This window comes from Nothoprocta perdicaria, unplaced genomic scaffold (assembly GCF_003342845.1).
Source record: "Nothoprocta perdicaria isolate Ctin4 unplaced genomic scaffold, notPer1 scaffold_269, whole genome shotgun sequence".
NCBI lineage: Eukaryota > Metazoa > Chordata > Aves > Tinamiformes > Tinamidae > Nothoprocta > Nothoprocta perdicaria.
Window position 1 is genome coordinate 62,232 of NW_020455498.1, and position 18,391 is coordinate 80,622.

The 18,391-nt window shown below is 45.5% G+C and overlaps 1 protein-coding gene across 1 annotated transcript in view; it reads right to left on the reverse strand.

The window, feature by feature from the left end:
* Window positions 1-649: 649 nt before the first annotated feature.
* The window catches only part of AOAH (acyloxyacyl hydrolase), a 72,519-nt gene continuing 54,777 nt past the window's right edge, over window positions 650-18,391 (reverse strand). Inside the window, exons 16-21 of the mRNA XM_026040832.1 lie at window positions 14,468-14,640; window positions 11,831-11,889; window positions 11,681-11,740; window positions 10,036-10,132; window positions 6,927-7,003; window positions 650-1,451 (exon numbers count right to left, since the gene is read on the reverse strand). Coding sequence (XP_025896617.1) covers window positions 1,323-1,451; window positions 6,927-7,003; window positions 10,036-10,132; window positions 11,681-11,740; window positions 11,831-11,889; window positions 14,468-14,640 — 595 coding nt within the window. The 3' untranslated portion in view covers window positions 650-1,322. The remainder of the gene's footprint in view (window positions 1,452-6,926; window positions 7,004-10,035; window positions 10,133-11,680; window positions 11,741-11,830; window positions 11,890-14,467; window positions 14,641-18,391) is intronic.

The window sequence follows — 18,391 nt, forward strand, 5'->3', positions numbered from 1 at the left end:
TATTTTGGAATTCTAGTCTTAGAAAAAATGCAGTAGTGCCTGCCTTAACAAAAATAAAGGATCTAGGATGGCAAAACAGATGCTTCAGTCAAGACAAGGATGCAAGTCATCCTCTGCCTATCCAAGATGCTCATCAGCTGCATCTCCAGTGGCTGGGGCACTCAGGTGTAAGACCAGGCCTCTTGGCTACTTCTGTAGCTAAAGGGGTGGATCATATGGGAAGACACCCAGTGTTTTRAGCACAGAGCAGATCCAGAGCAAAGAGCAGCCTGAGTCTGTGCCTTAGTAAATTTAGATGTTTTGTCACATTAACACTCTACATTTACCAGATAATTTTCAGTGTATGGTTAGTGCCTGTTGCATCTTGCCTGATAATAGGAAAACTACAAATGCTTCACTGTTATTAGGGCTCCAATAAGTAGAACRAACTGTCTAATTTTGATTTCTTTCTCCCGTTATCCCCTTGGGAAAGCTGGTCAAAGAGCTCCTGGTCGTTCTGAACTCTCCACATGAAGTAGTGTGGATGAGGACTGTTTGTTATCCAGTGATTTCATAGGTCCTCTGTAGAAGGAACAGGCCGGGGCTTATTGCGCTTGTTCTGAGCAAGTAAAAAGGTACCAAAGCGTTAAAAAAAAAAAAAAAAAAAAAAAAAAAAAGCAGCCTACTGTAAATACATGAAGGGCTGTCAGGCTTCTACCTTGTAAATGCTGGGAGAAAAGAACCTGTGCCTGTTGAGGCTGAACTAACACTCCCAGGCAAATCAGAATTGTGGTGCCTTGTTATTCCTGGCACGCTTTAATAAGCAAATAGCAGCTAAATAATGTATTGACAGCCAGGGTAATTACATATACACAATCTAGAGCAACATAATGAGTTTGGGKTTTTTTTTCCTTTTTGGGATCAGATTAACTGTTGAAATAGTGTAAGTAGAAGCCCAGAAACATGTTCTTACAGCAGAGGAAKTAGAACTTGGGCTAGGTATTTGTTGCAAGGGAGGAAAGTCTTGTGGAGTTGCCACCCAGGACAATAAATGGCCTGGCTGGCAGGCATCCTGTCACTTTTATTCTTGTGGCTCCCCAGTGAGAGCTTGAGCTGCTTGTGCCGGCGGGTGGCTCCACAGCTCGGACACAGCCTTGGAGAGGGGGCTGCCGTGGTATCTTCATGGGCTCTTTGTGCTGCTCTTTGGGGGCAGGAGGGGGAGAAGTCTGACTTGGATATCTGGTGCCCTCTTCCATCTTCTTCAGTCTTGAATCATCTTGCTTCCTTGAAGGCCCCGGGAAGCAGCGCCGTGCACGTGCAGCTGGGCCCCGGCCCTTTGGAAATCAGTGTCCGCCCTGATCTTGGAATACGGCCTCGATCTGGCTGTTGAAGGGGTTCTCCTTTCCGAGCACCTGGGGCCATTCGTGGAGCGCCTTCTGCCAGGTGATGCTYGTTCCGAGCGCCGCGGCGATCTGCAGGGGGCACAGGGACCGTCACTCCCGAGCACTGCTGCTATGTCCYCGCTTCAGCACAGCACTCTGCAGAAAGCAACCTCTAACCAAAGAAAACACTTGCTTCCAGCTGCTTCAGCAGCTCACAACCCACCAGAACAATAAAAAAGGGAGGATCACATATTTGCCCTTCTCTGACCAAAGCAAGGACTGGATTTATCAGCAACAGCCTGATGACTTCTTTCCTGTAAGATGACAGGTTGTCTCTGATTTTTTTTTTAAATACTTCATTGAACCAGCCTTGTTTTTAAGCTACTCAGCATAAAGAACAATTGGAGTTCAATACAGCTCTGCATCCCATTAATGTGTTGTCTCCGATGCAAATTACTTCATCAATTACAGAAAAATATACCTATAACACAAGCAGCCAGCAAATCCTACAGCCTCGTGGCAATCTCCAACTTATTGCTCATGCCTATAATGCCTGTTCCCAAGTCATGGGGGCTGCTGCTATTTTTCCCTCTTTAAGCATTTTGAAAGAATTTCAGAAACACCACTTTGATATAACACACACATCTCTTGCAAGGCAAAAGGATTTCGGGCTCCTAAATTCTTCTCATACCTCTGATAAATTTTCTTTCCACTATCCCATTTGGAAACCAGGGGGGTTAGGAAGAAGAGGCCCAATTATATGGAGGTTCAAAATGAACCTGCTATGATTGTCTGAGTTCACACCTGCTACTGCTTGGCTTCACAGCCTCCTGCCATGAGAAGTGCAGAGAGCTGTTAAGCAGCTTTTCCCTCCAGAGCAGAAGGGCTCCGACTTGCATAGAGGGTTTGCCCTGGAAGTCTCGCCCAGAAGGTCCAAGAATCCCTTCTGCAGTACTGGCAGGATGAAGAATATCAAGGGGAGGGGAAAGGGGCAAGAGAATGGCCTGATTCTCCTTCAGCTAAGTTTTTGCATCAAGTTAATGCATTTTTTTTTTAATGTAACTTCTTACCCTTCTTATCAGAGGTTACCCTTCTGATGCAAAAGCTTGTTCTCAGATTAGTCAGGATTGAGGTTTAAATAGGGCTAGCAAAGCTATTTGTTAAGGGAGAAACTGTATTGGAGAACAGACTAGGGTGCATGTGTGCACGTTTGTGTTTTTTTCATGTACCACTTTAAAATACTATCCTTTTGGAAGGAGCTGTAATGATGGGCCAGGAGACCAGAACTTCTTATTCRGAGCTCATATACCAAGATCCACAAGCGTGGGGTGGAAGGTCTTGCACTCCAGTCACTTGAGGTTTCATTAAACTAGCAGCAGTTTTGGCGCAGAGGGTAGGTGGGATAATGTGAAAGTTTCTCCTGCTCCCATTTCCTAACACAACCAACCACATTTTTCTTTAGGAAGACCTATTGCTTCCCAGGCTGGAGATCTCTCAGCATCAGAATGGCCCATTCTGGCCTCCCATGCACCCTTACAACCCCCTAAGCCTTCCCTGTTTTGCTTTGGCAGGGAAGCTGGGTTTGCTTTTCTCTTTTAAGCAGTTTTTCTTGCATGATGCAGCCTCTGGAGCGGGATCCCTAGAGCTACACTCTGCACTGCTTGGACCGCTCGTGACTCCAGGTTAGGGTGTGTATGCCTGGAATCCTAAACTGCAGGTCCTGCCCAGAAGGAGGGCTGAGATGAGCTACTTTAGAGGAGCAGTGTGGCCCTGAGAGGAATTCTTCATTCTAGAAATTACTTTTTTTGTTCTTTTTAAATCTCAAAGAGCTCAGCCTTCAAGAATAGCTGCAATTCATGGCTTTTTGCAGTCAAATTTTTGTGAGGGTAATGTTCTAACCAAAATTTAAGGAAATCTTGAGCATTTCCAGTAGGGAAAGGGGGAGGTGGAGGTTATTTGAGCAGCTTCTGCCTGTCTACTTTCTTCTCTGCCAAACTGGGGATGAGCTCCTGCTTCAGCAAARTGTAAATAAACAACTAATCTGGTGTATATTTGGGCTTTTTTTTTYCCCCTGTTAGGAAAGTGGGTTGCTACGACTTGAGGAAGGAGATGAGGGAGAAGCTACTGGTGCCCCAGCTGGGCTCTGCTGCGGGTACGTAAGCACCACGCTCCCCCAGCTCAGGCAGCTCAGGGGGGTTCATGAGGCTGGGGCCTTTAGCAGCTTCTGCAGTAACTGCGTAAAGCAAGAACTGCAGCCGCTGCTGCAGGAGGCTCCGGCAAGGCCCAGCTGTGCCTTGCAAGCACAGCAATAAGCTGGAAAGCAGCRTGTGCTGAAAGGCAGCTGCCACACAGAGGGGGTTTCACTGAGGTTTTTCACAGGAAAGAGGACAAGTCCTAAGGCTCCTTGTGGGGCCAACAGCGGGAGAAAGCCACATTCCTTTGGGAGCTGCCTGAGCAGGGCCTCGCGTGGCTCTCCCAGCCACCCACCCATGGAATTAGGGAGACCTCATGTCAAGAGCCAAGGTACAAATTCCCTGCGCCAAAGGCCTGATCTCTGGGCTGGGCGGTTTGGAAAACTCAGAGCTGCCTGTTATCTTTGGAACCGAATACAGAGAGGGTTAGGCCAAGAAGGGGTGTTAGTTTGCAGCCTTCTGTTGTGTGAGGTTAAAGAAACAGCCAAGTAGACACCTGTTCTTCACAGGAAACCTTCAGTAAGAGAATGTAACTATGGCCTTGCTTGAATAAATGAGCACTTGGCCTTTAGCCCTCTTTCAAATAGTTTTAAATATAAAATGCTCTCTGGAGTGTGGACTAGGGGGATTCGTTTTGCTGCTTGAGCGTCCCAAGTTAGTCTTTTTCTACCTCATGAACAACCAAAACAGCTCTAAGAGGAGAAATGAAGTGCTGCATTTTCTTYCTCCTTAAAGCATATGCACAAGATGTAATGAAGCAGGTTCAATTCCMATCTGCCTTCTTCATGTTATTAACTGTAGTGCTGGGCTGCAGGACACAGCTGCTGGCGGGGATGTACAGGCTACTGCTTTGCTACTTCCACTTCTGGGTGGGAGGGAGGCCAGGGCAGTAAGGGGCGAGAGGTGAGGGGTAGCTCTCAGAGCTGGCACCTGTCCCACAGCACCAAGGGGATGTGTTATCCCTCCAGCTCGCCCTGGCCACACAGGGACCTCGCTCTGTTCGCATCCCAGCTCAGAAGTTTTGCTATGTCCAGCACAAGACCCGTAATGTTTATCATGTTTACATATTCCTTGGAGTACTGGGACCTCAATTCAAATGGTGTTGAGTACCTCAAGTGCTTTCAGATCTTTGCAGAGAAGGTTCAGTGAAAATGCCCCAAACCATATCCTATCTATCATCCTTATTTGCCAAAACGTACCTAAGGAGAGGGGGAAGAGCTACAGAGCTTGAAATTAGAGACTTCATTCATTTGACAAGCTGCGCAGCATCAATTCTCTCCCGCTAGGGAGAACTACATGGGTTTAAAGCAGTGCCTGACGAGAGGCGTTCATGTTGGAAAAAAGTAAAACTTAAAAAAAAAAAAAAAGAGGCATAAAAAATGAGGAAATTGAAAAAAAAAAAAAAGAGGCATAAAAAATGAGGAAATTGTTTCTCACTCTCAAATGTACTCTTAAATATTGTTCTATGATCACACTTCTTCTCTCTTTCCCTTCTCAAAATGTTTTAGGGTGGAAGGGACCTTTGAAGACTGCCTAGGCCAACGACCCTGCCCAAGCTGGGTCACCTGGAGCACTGATTTTGCACTGATTTTTATTAGGCTGGCCTCTCTTCCAGAGCAGAGTGCCAGCACTAAGGCTAATTAATACCTATGGAAGTGCAGTAACTCACTTGGTGTGAGTGGCTACAGCTGGCTCCTTGAGCGCAAGAGAAAAGGCACCAACAACAGCATGAGCATTGAGGAGCAGCAGCAGCAGGAGRCTGTAAAGGCTGCGGATGCCAGTTCCAGGGGGGATGGAAGGGGGATGACCAGGTGCCCCGGCTGCATCCCGCAGCTCGGCAGGGCAGGAGCCTGTGGCTGCCCTGGAGGCCGTTCTGCCAAGCCCTGTGGGGCTCAGAGCAGCCCCTCCAGGCCAGCCCTGCTGCGGCCGCAGAGCTCTGCGACRTGGGCACTGCCGGCCCCGCTGCCCCYGCAGACCTGCTGCCACTGGCGCCTGTCAAACACCTCGGGCCGGGCACAGCATATGCAATAAAAACCATCCAAAGGCTTTTTTTYCTCCTGCCTCTCTGCACCACATTCCTTCCATCACACACTTCCCGCAGATGGTAGGGTTGGGAATAGGGCTCGTTTTATTGGTGTTCTCCCTCTCATTTCGTTTGCCAAGTTTTCTGTAACTGCTTTGTTTCCAAAGGCCGGCAGTGGAAAATCCGAACGCAGCTCTGCGTGGCCTCGGGCTGCGAGCGCTCTTACGCAGCCCTGCCTGGAGCCCAGCAGGAGCAGGGAGCAGCTACCTTGGAGGCAGTGCGAGGGATTGCGGTGCCGGGCTCACCTTATTGCAGCCCCAGAGTATCCTCGAGGGATATCCGCTCTGGCCCATCCCCTGTGTAACTGGGGGCTGCCTGGCAGAGCTTTCCAAACAGAGGCAGACAAGGATGCTGGCTCTGCTGCTGAAGGGCATCTCCATCAGCTTCTTCCCCCACTTGCTGCAATTCCTTTGCTTGTAATGTAGCTGAGAGCAACTCTAGCTCAATCGCTGCATAAGAGCCAAGACTGTAAACACAGGAATTGGGTTTACCTGTTGTCAACTGATTAAATTGCTTTAAGACATCAGCTTTGCTTGAGCCATTGGTGGCTTGCATCATGACCCTAGGGCTTCAAGGGGTTCTAGGAAACAAGCTGCCCTGGACAGTTTAATTTCATGTCCTAAATTGTCTACTTCAAGGTGACAATGTCAGGACCTCCATTTTTAGGGGGCCTGGATTACTCAATGTCTCCTGCTAACTTTGATGCTGGCTGGGGTGGAGAAGGGACAACTGCAACAAGGCTGACTTGAAAATTCAGGCATGACTTTGTTGGGGCTGCTACAGCTTGTGCACCACTTTTGAGCTCGCAGAGGGTTTTCCTGCGGGCTGTTTTAGGAAGACTGGCTGCTGTGTTGCAGGTGTCTTTGAAACCTGAAGCTGGAGCATGGAGAAAGGATGGTTTGGTTTGCAGCTCATCCCAAAAGGTGCTCATTAGCAGCCTCTTACAGGGCCAGAAGAAGCGACTTTGCAGGCAAGTGCAGTGGGAACCAGGCATCCTCGTGGTAGGCTGGTGTGGCCTTACAGCCCTTACAGCTCTTCCCTTCTCCCTCCTTCCTGACCAAACCCCAGCCCTGCCACCCGCAGTCCTTGGAGGCCAAGCAGCCCAAGATGTTGCTCCTCGGCAGCTGCATCTGCAGAGCTCGACCCGCGCGTTCCAGCACCAGTTCCCTGCCGGCACCATGGGCTCTTACTGAAGACACCTCCCTCGTCCCAGCCGTGGGACAGGCGGCTCCCGGGGGCGCCGGATACCCTCCTGGGAGCCAYGTCCCCCATTTGGAGCTGCGTTTTTACCTGGCTGGGGTGGAAGCCGTCGACKGGCTCGATGAGCTGCCAGGGCTGGCCGCCCATGCGGCGCCACTGCTCGGCCGCTGCGGAGCAAGGAGCACAGGTCAGCGCCCGCCTCGCCCCACGCGCCACTCACACCTTCCTATCAGGGCAATTATATAAAGGTATCAAAGTGCCACCCCCTTTCCCTTGAGGCAGCGCCTCCGCCCTTGCTGCTATTATTATTATTGTTGTTGTTATTTTTAATCCTGGCTATTTATGCGAGGAAGCTCTTTGAACATAAGCGACTGTAAAACGATTTGCTTTGTAGCCAGCGCTGACGCCATGGCAAGTAATGCCATAAATTATTTAATGCTGATGTAATACTTTTGCATGTCTCATTTAGGCTGCATCCTCAGCAGAGCAGGAAAAAAAAAAAGAGAGAAGAAAAAGAAAAGATAATAAAAGATAAAGGGAGCAGGGTTTTTTATAGAAAGAGGTGCTAACACTATTCACATGGTCTTCAGGAACAGAATGTCATTTTCAGTTACTTCTCTTCTGAGTGGTCTTTTTCAGCTCTAACAAAAAGAATAACCTTTGTGAATTGCATAAGGATGCCTTTCAATGCAAATGATGCGGTGCTGTAAGCCCCAGAGCGATCAGAGGAGTAAAAAGCTTTCTCTCTTCAAAAGGGTTAGAGAATGATCAAACCTTGGACGAGTGGATATGGCATTAGCAGGCTCTAAATTCAGTAATTTCTTTTATAATGATGGATTAAAAATTCTTAATAGCATTATGCAGGCATCCTGTCAGGAGAAAAATGTTCTCCTTTCAAATACATTTTTGATTTAAATTCACTTCTGTTTGCTGGACTCTGTTGTGTCAAAAAGTGATGCCCAGGTCCTCATTTTAACTTTGAATCCATAGATTTTAGTGCTAATATTCCTATTTTGACAAAAAAGAAAATAGATATGAGGTCCTTAGTTCAACACCAAAGTAACCCATTTAAAGGCACAATGTTATTCCTGCTTTAAGAATAGAAACAAATGTGAGATCTTTAATTTAACATCAAAGCAACCTATGCAGCCTCTAAAAGGCAGAGTCTTGGGGGCTTTTTTTCAAATTTACAATACATGAGACATATCTTATCCATAGGGTCAACTTGTCTATATCATTAAATAAAATATTATATACTGAGTATGAGACTGTATATGGTGTTTTGCTTTGTAGAGGGGCTACTGTCCAAGCACCAGAATGAGTAAGTGGAACCCATCTATATTACAATAAGTGAATACGATCCAAAAACCCTAGAGTAGTCCTTATCTTCAGTCAGATAAGTCCAGAGTTAGTCTTAAAAGTGCCTATTGCCTAAACTAGGGTAATGCTTGCTCACAGCCCCATTAAGAAAAAAGCAAAATGATCAACCTCCTACCACTGTCTTTGCAGTCCTGCTTAAAGAAACTGCTCAGTTCTTCATCCAAAGCCAACATCTGACTTGAATATCCACCTAGTGCCCAAAATCAATTGCAAGAAATCCTGGAGCTTCTCATTTATATATATGGATAAATGTGGGTATATATGGATGCACAGGCCAGCTTGAAGTCAACGTACTGATCACAGCATGATGCTGCTGCTAAATATTTGATGTCTGGAGAGTCTAGGGAGGGATTTGCGCTTGCTTCAGAAAGAGACTGGAAAAGTAGGTCAGCAGCCATAACTTCCTCACAAGCACACTCCGGAGCTGACAGTTTTACTGACGGGAAGCTGAAGTTGTCCGCTCCAGGGCTGCAGGAAACTTTGCAAAGTGTCTTTCAGAGCTGATGTTTGTGTGTGCCTGCATGATTTTGTTTACCTCATTTATTTAATGCGATGTAATCACGAATGGCAAATTATATTAAGATGTTTCTTTTCATGAAAGCAAATAAATTACCTAAAGTTAGCAATTTAATTATTAAAGTAATTTGCCTACCCAGCAGGTAGTTTGTTCCTAATCTTAATGACTTGTTAAATATTAAGTAGCTGAGACAAAATTCACAAATAGACTTGGACATCCTGAACCTGCACTACGATATCTAACTAGACAGGGGTGTCCACATCTCTGAGCCAAAGTTTTGGACAGAGGGACCCTCCCTCCCATCATCTTTTACCTTCTTCTCCGCGGTCTGCATGAGTCCCAGAACYAGCTTTCTGAATTGGGTCATGCAAGTTTACCAGTTTTGATAGGATTTGACTGCAACGGAGATTTTTTTACAATAAAGTTAGGTGCCTTGACAGTTTTATGCTGCCAAGGACAGGCAGCCACTGACAGGGAAGGGTGTTAGGGATGCACATTTAACATCTCTCCAGAGCAATTCTGTCCCTTCAGAAATTCCTGCTTGCAGGTGAAGCAGGGCCCTGCACAGCAGTGCTGGGGGGAGAACGAGTGACACCAGGCCTTAACTGAACTTAATTGAAATGAGAGGATTAACCTGGGTTCTSTTACACGGATAGTGGCAAATAAATGGGTGAGTGTGTTTTGAAGTGCCAATTGCAGAAGGAAGTGATTTGGGCAAGCTGCTTATCTAATGACTCTTTCAAGATCAGGTTAGGAAGGGTTTTGCAAATTTGAGTTGCAATATTTTACAGGTACTTAAGGAAGCATAGGAAGAAACTAGTTCCTCACAGGAGAGGTGCTTGTGCTTTTTCAAACGCTGTGTGTGGAGAGGGCAGCTCTGTGGCTTGGGTAGGAGAAYTGGCTAGGAGAAAGCCCCCTTCCTGAGGCACTGGTCATTGAGAAAGCTGGGGTTCAGGTCATCCTGCAGCTCCCTGCGTAGGAGGTGACATCCCATCTTTAACACCCAACGTTGATGCCAAGCACCCAACACTCAACGCCCAACTCAAGCACTCAACGCTCAACACTCAACGCCTACTGCCTGGTGCTGTCATCTGCACCTGGATGCAGCGGTGCATTCACTGCAAGGGGCACCAGGAGAAGACACTTCAAGGCACCCTGCTGTCCTGCTGCCAGCGTTGCCCAGGCAGACTGGCTGCAGTGATGACACTGCAGCAGGGCTGCATATAAGCAGCATTATTAGCAGTCTGACACCAATGTCTAAATGCTTCTTGAGAGCAAATGTGAGAAAAAAATGTAACTTACTTTGTCTCAGTGGGAAATCCATGTAGAAGATATCAAAGTTGCTGAATTTCTCAGATCTCGCTATTTCTTTCAGGACGTTGGACAGTTGTGAAGCTCTCTGCAAAAAAAAAACCAAGCAGTTTCATGACAATTCATCACTGCTCATGCTGCTTTGTGTGGATTCAGATTTTGTCACTGATATGCAGTCAGGAATTTGAAAGCTAAGGCTGCCATTTTAACTGGAGGAAGGAAGTGAAAAGGGGTTTTTCATTATACCATACACTTATACTGAACCTCATTAGCCTTTGGGATAGCTTGTGATGCACTGCCTCACCGGAGATTGCAGTGAGGCCTCAGTGGATATAGTAAGGCTAATACAGCATATAGTTGTTTTATTAGACACTTCTAGCACTGTCCTTACTCCCCTATCATTATGAAGAATCTCATTTTCAGGGGCCTCGATGAACCAAATCATTTGCATTCTTCTTAAAGAAAACTGAAATTTTCTGTCCTTTCCCATTAGCCTTCCCATGTTGTGAGTGCTAACACTTCTCTATCCAGACCAAATTCTGTCCTCACTTACCACAAATCGAATTGTCTCCACTGGACCTCTACCTAAGCCATACATCTAGTGTAGTTTGTACAGCTATAACAGAAATCAGAATCTCCTAAATATTTAACATGCCCAGTTGGGATGATAACACAGGCAATTAGTTTCAGACAGAAACTCAGAAGGAAGATTAATTCATATCCTGCAGACACAGGAATTGTTCATAGGCAGAAGTTACATGTACAACATGTTGTGTTGTTTGCTCTATACGCTCTAAACCTGCAAAGATTTAGCAATGTGCTTATTTACCTTCTCTGAAGTCAAGAGGRAAGAGGCATAAAATGAAATGAATATGTAAATGCTGGGGAAATTGAGGATATATTTTTTACCCAGTGAATGCAAGCATTAATGTAATCACACAGACATGACATCTTTGACAATATTTGACTATTGACTCTTTTACATATCTGCAAAGGGGGAAGATTAAACATCTCCTAGCACTGAAGTGGACTTTGTGGCTGGTATTATGTGACATTTGCTTCTATAGCCAGATTTTTAGGGTGAGTTTTAAAAGGCATCTCTGCTCTGTCTGTTCCCATTCATGCGCTGAATCTAGATGCTCCTTGGTCAGACCATCTGGCGAGTAAGTCTGAACAAGATTAGCACAAATCCTGAATAAAGACAGAGTAAGGATCTTGCTGTCAGGGCCTGCTCCTGCTGCCAACAAAATCTATGCAATTGACTTTTTGTACTCACAGCTACTTGATTCATAAGCCTCTTCTCTCTTATTACACACATTTTCTTCTTAAAGAACAAGAACCTGAACATTTGGGTCTCAGGAAGATTGCACTGCTGGAGAATAAATCTGGAGGGCTGGGAAATCAGAACAAGACTACCCCTACAAATCCTTTAACTGTGCTATATTCTCAAGTTTGGGAGGTGTTTGAAGAGAACGAAATCACAGGTTTCCACATGCTTTCCCTATCTTTGAGTGAAAAGCCCAAGTGGACATCCTGGGCCTTGGATATGAAGTTTGCATCCCCAAAATACAGGTAGCGTAAATTCAAAGACTGTCAACACAGCCAAGATGCCTCCGTGCACCTTCACTGGACTTACCTCCGAGGTCAAGTTCCTGAGGGTTTCGTTGGAAGTCAGCCATCCACTGCAAGGACTCACCTACTCAAGCAAGGAGAGCCAGGCTTTAGCAGCAGACCAGCAGACAAAAAGGTAAGGGAAATCTCCCAAACTCAAAGAGGGTAATCTTACCTGCAGACAGTTTAGGAAAGAATAAAGTTGGCTGTATGTGACATCTTTGTTCAGCTGCCCTGTGAAACACAGAGAGTGAGTAACAGTGCATGCTTGAAGGCCAAACACAACGTTGCTTTAGGAGCCCCATCTGCCCATTCCTGTGCATCAAGCCAAGCTGAGGTCCCACTCTGAGGGTGCTGAAGTCCCCGGCAATCAGAGGGGTCACCCTGAGTTTCCCATGAGGGTGGTCATCCCCACAACCTGCAAAAACTCCTTTTTTTCTCATGTGTCTCTYGCCTTTCCCCATCAGTTCCTCTCGCACGAGGGCCTAGTCATGATTGCCTGTGCAACTCTCAGGGTATGCGGTTGATATTTGATCCATCACCACGTCTTTCTCTCTGCAAATAAATGCAGCCAGTGCAAACCCAGAGGGAAGGTTGGAGGTGACTGCGCGTGCTCTGAGCTTCGCATTTACCTCGGAGAGGTTAGCTTTAAAAGGGAGAAGCAATTTTCCTGTCACAGAGGGATGTGGATATGCCTGTGTGGGTGAGTGGATGCAACAACTAAGCTAAATATCCAGCTGAAAAATTCCCTGTGCTACACCATAGACAGGCTTGCTGAGAAAATTACTCGTTTCTCATGACCTTTATGCTTCTACGATAGCCACTGCCAGCTCAGAAATTAATTGACCACTCAATTTTCGGAGTTTGTAGCTCACCAATCATCCTGTCACACTTCATTATTTTTGCAACTCTGAAATAAGTGCATTTTTTGGCTTTGTGGTGGGACACAGTCTTCCAGCTCTTGGGCAAAATAGTTCACCCAGCTTTGGGGGCAGATACTACCTAGGCTGTGAGAGTAGAGTTTGGYAGCTGGAAGATCTCCTACACAGTAGGCACAGCTTCGATCCCCAGATCCTCACAGAGTGAAAACTTTGAGCTCTGGGATAGGCAGTTGGAATGCCCATGGAGCAAAGCCCTCAGATTTGGCTTGCAGGAGCCCAGGTGGGTAAAAACCTGGCAAAAAGCCTGGCAGACTTCTGATAGCAGCTGACCAGCAGCCAAGCTGGGAAGCCTGCTTGCAACTTGTTGGAAAAWCTGTCAGAAATGCCGTGTTGCTGAAAAATGTGTTGCTTAGGATTAATTGGTGCCCTCCAATGCAAATCAGGCTCTCTGAAAATTTTCCAACTGATCCGATAGCTAATCATTCCTCATTTGACTTGTGCCAAACATGCTATGTGTGATCGCTGATAATTAGATATCCGGTGGAAGGAACCACCCCTGTGATAAATATGCGCTCAGGCAAAAAAATGCATTTATGTGATTAAAAATAATTATCACAGGCTCCCTCTGTTCTGAAAAAGGCCTTTTTTTTTTCCTTTTTTTTTTTTTTTCTTTTTCTTCCTTTTTCGCTTTCTAGTGGTATAGTATAGGGTCATTGACAATAATTAACCCTGAAGGAAAACCACAACATAGAGCCCCCCGAAAGCATTAATGACACAGTAGTGTCAAAATCCTCTGAGGAAGTAATTCCCTGCTTAATGATATGATTTAGGTTCTCTCTCTCTCTCTTTGCTGGTGAAAACTAAGATTGCAACAACATCCCGCTTACTGACATGCTTTTGGTCTTAAATTTGACAGCAGAATGATCACTGGATCCGTATGCATTTGAGTGGAGAACACAGAACACTTTTTTTTGTTGTTTGTATAATTATTTTTGCTACCTGTATGAAATAGTTCACTTTAAAAAAAAAATTAATCAATTCTGGGATGACACTTATTTGGAACTTCCAAACTTCCTCATCCTCCAAACCTTTTGCTTTTCTAGGGAAATGTCTCCAAACTGACCTCAGAGGCATGACCAGCAGCCTAATCAGTATGGAATTGCACACACAGTTATAGGTAATTATATTTAATTTTGTGACCGTACTTCTCTTCATAGTATGAAGCAAATGAGCAAGATGCCTTAYAATTGCCAGATAAGACATTTTTATGCACCTTCTGAGTTGAAAGCTTCCAATTCTCTGAAAACATTATCTCAAAGCATTTCAGATGCACTTATAGGAAGCTCATAATTATACCTGTATATGATGCAAAGTTTGAATTGCAACACCTGCACATAGACTAGGAGATGGCAGACACAAATGCAAGCAGGGAATTTATTCCTGTAATATCTAATTGGTCTTTTGCAAATTCCTCAATTCTGTCCTGGGCTAGATCCAGCTTTATCAAGACATCTACACATCAGTAAATGGGGGTGTTCACTACACGATGATATCCACCTCCTCCTCTAACAACATCCAGCCCAGTTTGGGCTAAGACTGAGACAGAAGAGTTGCTTTTTTTTTTTTTCCTATTTTAATCCCTCCCAGAGCATGTGCTAAGCCTTGTTTGGAGCTCATCAGGTACTGGTTGGCAGTGCAGTATGAACATGAGACAGGACAGGGATCTGCCCTCTAGCTCCCTTGTCCTGCTTTGGAGGCCCCAAGCTGGCTTCCTTACTTCTCATTCACAGCCAATTTCCATCTCATACCTTTCAGATCTCATCCACTCTATTGTGTTTGCTTGATATTGTCAACAGACTCATAAAGTATTCAGTGAGAGAAGGAAACATGAGCAAACAGATAACCAAGAGAACTCAAAAACTCATAATTACCTAGAGGATGGTATCTGTCATGTAAATTATCCCACAGGAAGCGTCCATCTACTAAGCCTGTTAGGATCACGTGGCTGCCTTTTGGAAGACGAGTGTTGAGGAACTGCAGAGCTTGCACAACATTGGAGAGCATTTGTTTGGGAGTAGTCATGTGCGCCAATGTGTCGCGTTCCCTGCAGAAAAAGAGGATGTAAATGGGGAATTGTGTCAGGTAATGCTGCTCAGCAAGAGGTGGTTGAAATGGCAGCATATTCTTATCTGCTCTTCTGCCATATTAGGTTTGTTAAAGAAAACATTTTGAAAAGGACAGAGTGTTGTAGTGTTCGTTATTTCCAAAATCACAAGTGATTGATGTAAAAGCAGCCATCAGTGTAGCAAAAGAAAGTTTCTCTCATTTAARAAGAGAATTTCCTTTCCTTTTCAGTAAGTGGCTTCCATAAGAAAAACTTTCTGGYTTTATGGTAGAGCAATTCCATTGTTTTCAAATGACTGCACAGAGGGGAGTCAGTGCTATGAAGCAGGTGACATTAATATCAGTTACTCGTGGCATTAAAATCCATGTAAAACTATTCCAATGCCGCTTGTGCTTTACTTTTGGTAGGCTGCAGATATTGCAAAAGAAAGGATTATTATTCGTATTGAAGACTGCCAAGGAACATCTAAATTCTGTAGGAAATAATAGCATTTGTGTTTCAAAGTGGCAGTATCTTCCAAGTCACTCATAAACCAGTGGCAAGRCTTACCTGAGAGAGGGCCCTCCTCTGCCTTAGTGTTCATAGCACTGAGTATACAACCAGGAACTTGTCCATTGGAGGTCATTAGAAATCCATTACTTTTAATGATTGCAAAGACATTGACCTTGGTGTACTTGTCAAATCCCAGCTATTCACATCTGATTGTCCTAACATCTACCTCAAGTTTCACATGACTCTTACTCCTGTCTTGAAGAAGAGGGGAGAGCAGTGAGGGGTCCAGAGAAGTGCAAGAGACTGGATGGAGGAGATATTTAACTACTGATCAGCTAATCCTCAGAAAAAAAAAAAAATACAGGGTGCAGGAGCTGTCCAAGTCTCACATGGAGCTGAAGAGCACATTTCGTGGCATGCCAGCAGACCTAAACATCTTAAGTCAGAGTCTCAGACTCAGGCTTATCCCTCTYCTTTTATATTCAGCTGTAAATATCTCAGGAAAAAGAAAAAAGGCTTCACACTGAAATAAATTTCAACTTACATAAGAAAAACAAATAAGCAAAAAAATCCTCAGGCTGCCTAGAGAATACTGCTCTAGTTATATTATTAAAACAACCATTTTTATATCAGAAGGGCTCACCACTCTCTCCCAAGAACCATTGCCCATTAAAACATGCCTGTCCAGAACACATCCTGAACCAAGGTGGAGGCTAAAGGAGAAAGCTAGTGAGCACAGCCCTGGGGAGGCAGCCCTGTCCCATCTCCTGCCCCACAGAAATGAGGCAGCTCTGCTGGGTGAAGGAGAGAGCCAAGCGACAGGGGACAGCTATCTCTTTCCAGCCTCATCTGCTCAGTTCAAGTGAGCTACCATGGTTTTAAAGCAGCCTACAAGGTTTTATGAAGGCTTCATGGCTAAAATGCTCACCTTGGGATGTGGATGAACATCTTGGGAAGCAGTCCCTCATGAAATATTTGCTCCAGGGCAACTCAACATGGTCAAGGATATCAAAGGGAAAGTGCTTTTTAGGAAACTTTGTTGTTAGAAACATGTTCAGTCCTTCCATAATGTGCAGGAGGATGCAGCCAGTAGGACCAGCAGCCCCTTGGAGAAGGCTTTAGGGAAGGCAGGAATGAGGAAGGAACAGAAAACCTCTGGCCTCCTGCTTCAAACCTCACTCTGTTTCCTCTCAGACTTGGGTATGGGGAGACGAGAGCAGGTGTCAACCTGCATCTTAGGGTGCTCTGCTGCTTATTGGCATGTTGTTCAACACCTACTGAGGTTTAACCTAGTTGCCCCAAAACAAGATTGGTGAGGGGTTGCTCTGCCAAGCCCTGCAAGAGCTCACACTAAGCACATTTCAACTCCATGCCTCAGTTTCCCCATCTCTAAAGGAAGGCCAAAGTGACTTAGCTGCTTCCCAGGGATAAGAGAGGGGCAAACTTCATTAATGCTCGCATTGATCAATGAGCAGCTGGGAAATCAGCTAGAAGTTGTTGTCAGTGAATATCGTACACACATCAGCTCTCCAAAGTGCTCTTGTTTTCTCCTGACACATTAGAGAGGTTTGTGTATGAGGGGAAGGGAGTTCCCATGTAGGAGACCCATGTTCTCGAGCAAGGCTTTGGGATTCTCTAGTGGGCTGCATTTTGCATGCAAATTAATAATTAGGCATCTTTCCTGGGCCTGGAAATTTATCATAATGCAGCGCATGCTTCCGAGGCATTTGAGAATTAGCAGTTAGTGAGAAATTAAAAAAAAAAAAAAAAAAGAAAAACAGCATTAAGATTCAGAATTAAACTTGTGACAGCGATCCAAGTAAAAGAAGTCTTCTGAGATAAGACAGTGGTTTTGCCCTTAAATTACCTCATTTTGCCTACAGGTGTTGGGTGTTGCAGCGCTCCATTTCAAAATCCTGCCCTGATGTAAGGCCTTTACCGTGAGTAAACACAGCAATGAGAGAAGAAACTCATGTGGCATTCATAACACCACGCTTGCCTGTTGCCTTCCGATTAAGTCATGCAGATATTTCAGTGTATTTCTTCACATTTCCTTTATGTGCCAGACTATGAAATTAAAACCAAGCAAAGAGGGAGCACGCTGGGTTTGGCTGCTGCAGTGATGTCTTCAAGGTGCCTGAGGCAACGCCGAGGGCTCTTGCGCTACCGTCACAGCATCTCCCCCGGGCAGACGGCAACAGCTCCGGAAAACCCAGAGCCTTTGGAAGCTGGCATTTGCCACAAGTCATAGTGCCAGTGCAGAGCAAACAGGCATTCATGCCAGGATGTTTGACTGCTTGCTGCATTGGATGGGACTGTTTTAGGCACCACTCCTTGCCCTATAGTGTAAAGCATAGAGCTGTACATCACCCTTGAGTGTGCGGGTGGGCAATTAGGGATGTCCCAAGGCCCCAGGTGGTCGCACAAGCTGTTCAGCCTCGTGTAATCCAGCTTTCCTCCATGGAGAGCTCACATAAACTATTTTTTAAGCTGAGCACTGCCACTTTGGAGAAGGTGGTCAGCTCCCCTCCAGGCTGATGCTGTCCCACCCCACGTCTGTCCCACTGCTGTCACCTGTGCAGATGCCGCAAGTGCTGGGTGGGAAAGAAGCGCTGGGGAAATTGTGTTTTACCCCAAATCCCATCAGTATGCACTACGACTGTGCAGCATTTGAGACTTCTGGTGCTTGTTATTTTCTATTATTATTATTATTTTCCCAGGTCTGTGTGTCCCACATTGTGTCCCACATTTACACCTCAGTAGGCTGAGAGATACCACTGCCATCTGTCTTTATTTTCCTAATCCCCCTTGGACTGGACACCACAGTGGGGAGGCTACTGGGAACACAGAACACATGCTGCCAATTTCATTATCTTTCCCTTCTGCAAACATCCATATTACTCATCGCCCCTCTCTTCACATGGGATGAAATACTGACATTTTAACAACACTTTGGCTAAGATTCGCCCCTCTGGTGTGTTAAGCACRTTGTGCTCTATTGAAGGTAAAATACAACCTTGTACTATAGGACCTCTCTAGCTGCATTTTAAAGCTGTTCTTAAAGTGCCCTTTAGTGGGCTAGACTTTAGTTTAATGTCAGGCCACTGGATGCTCTGCACCTTCTATAACCTCTGTGGATATATGAGAGTCAGGGCAGCTACATGCAACGACCAGCTCTTGCAAAATTTCTCCCCTTAGCATCCCCCTGGATGGGAGCAGGATGTTTCTGCACAAGCTG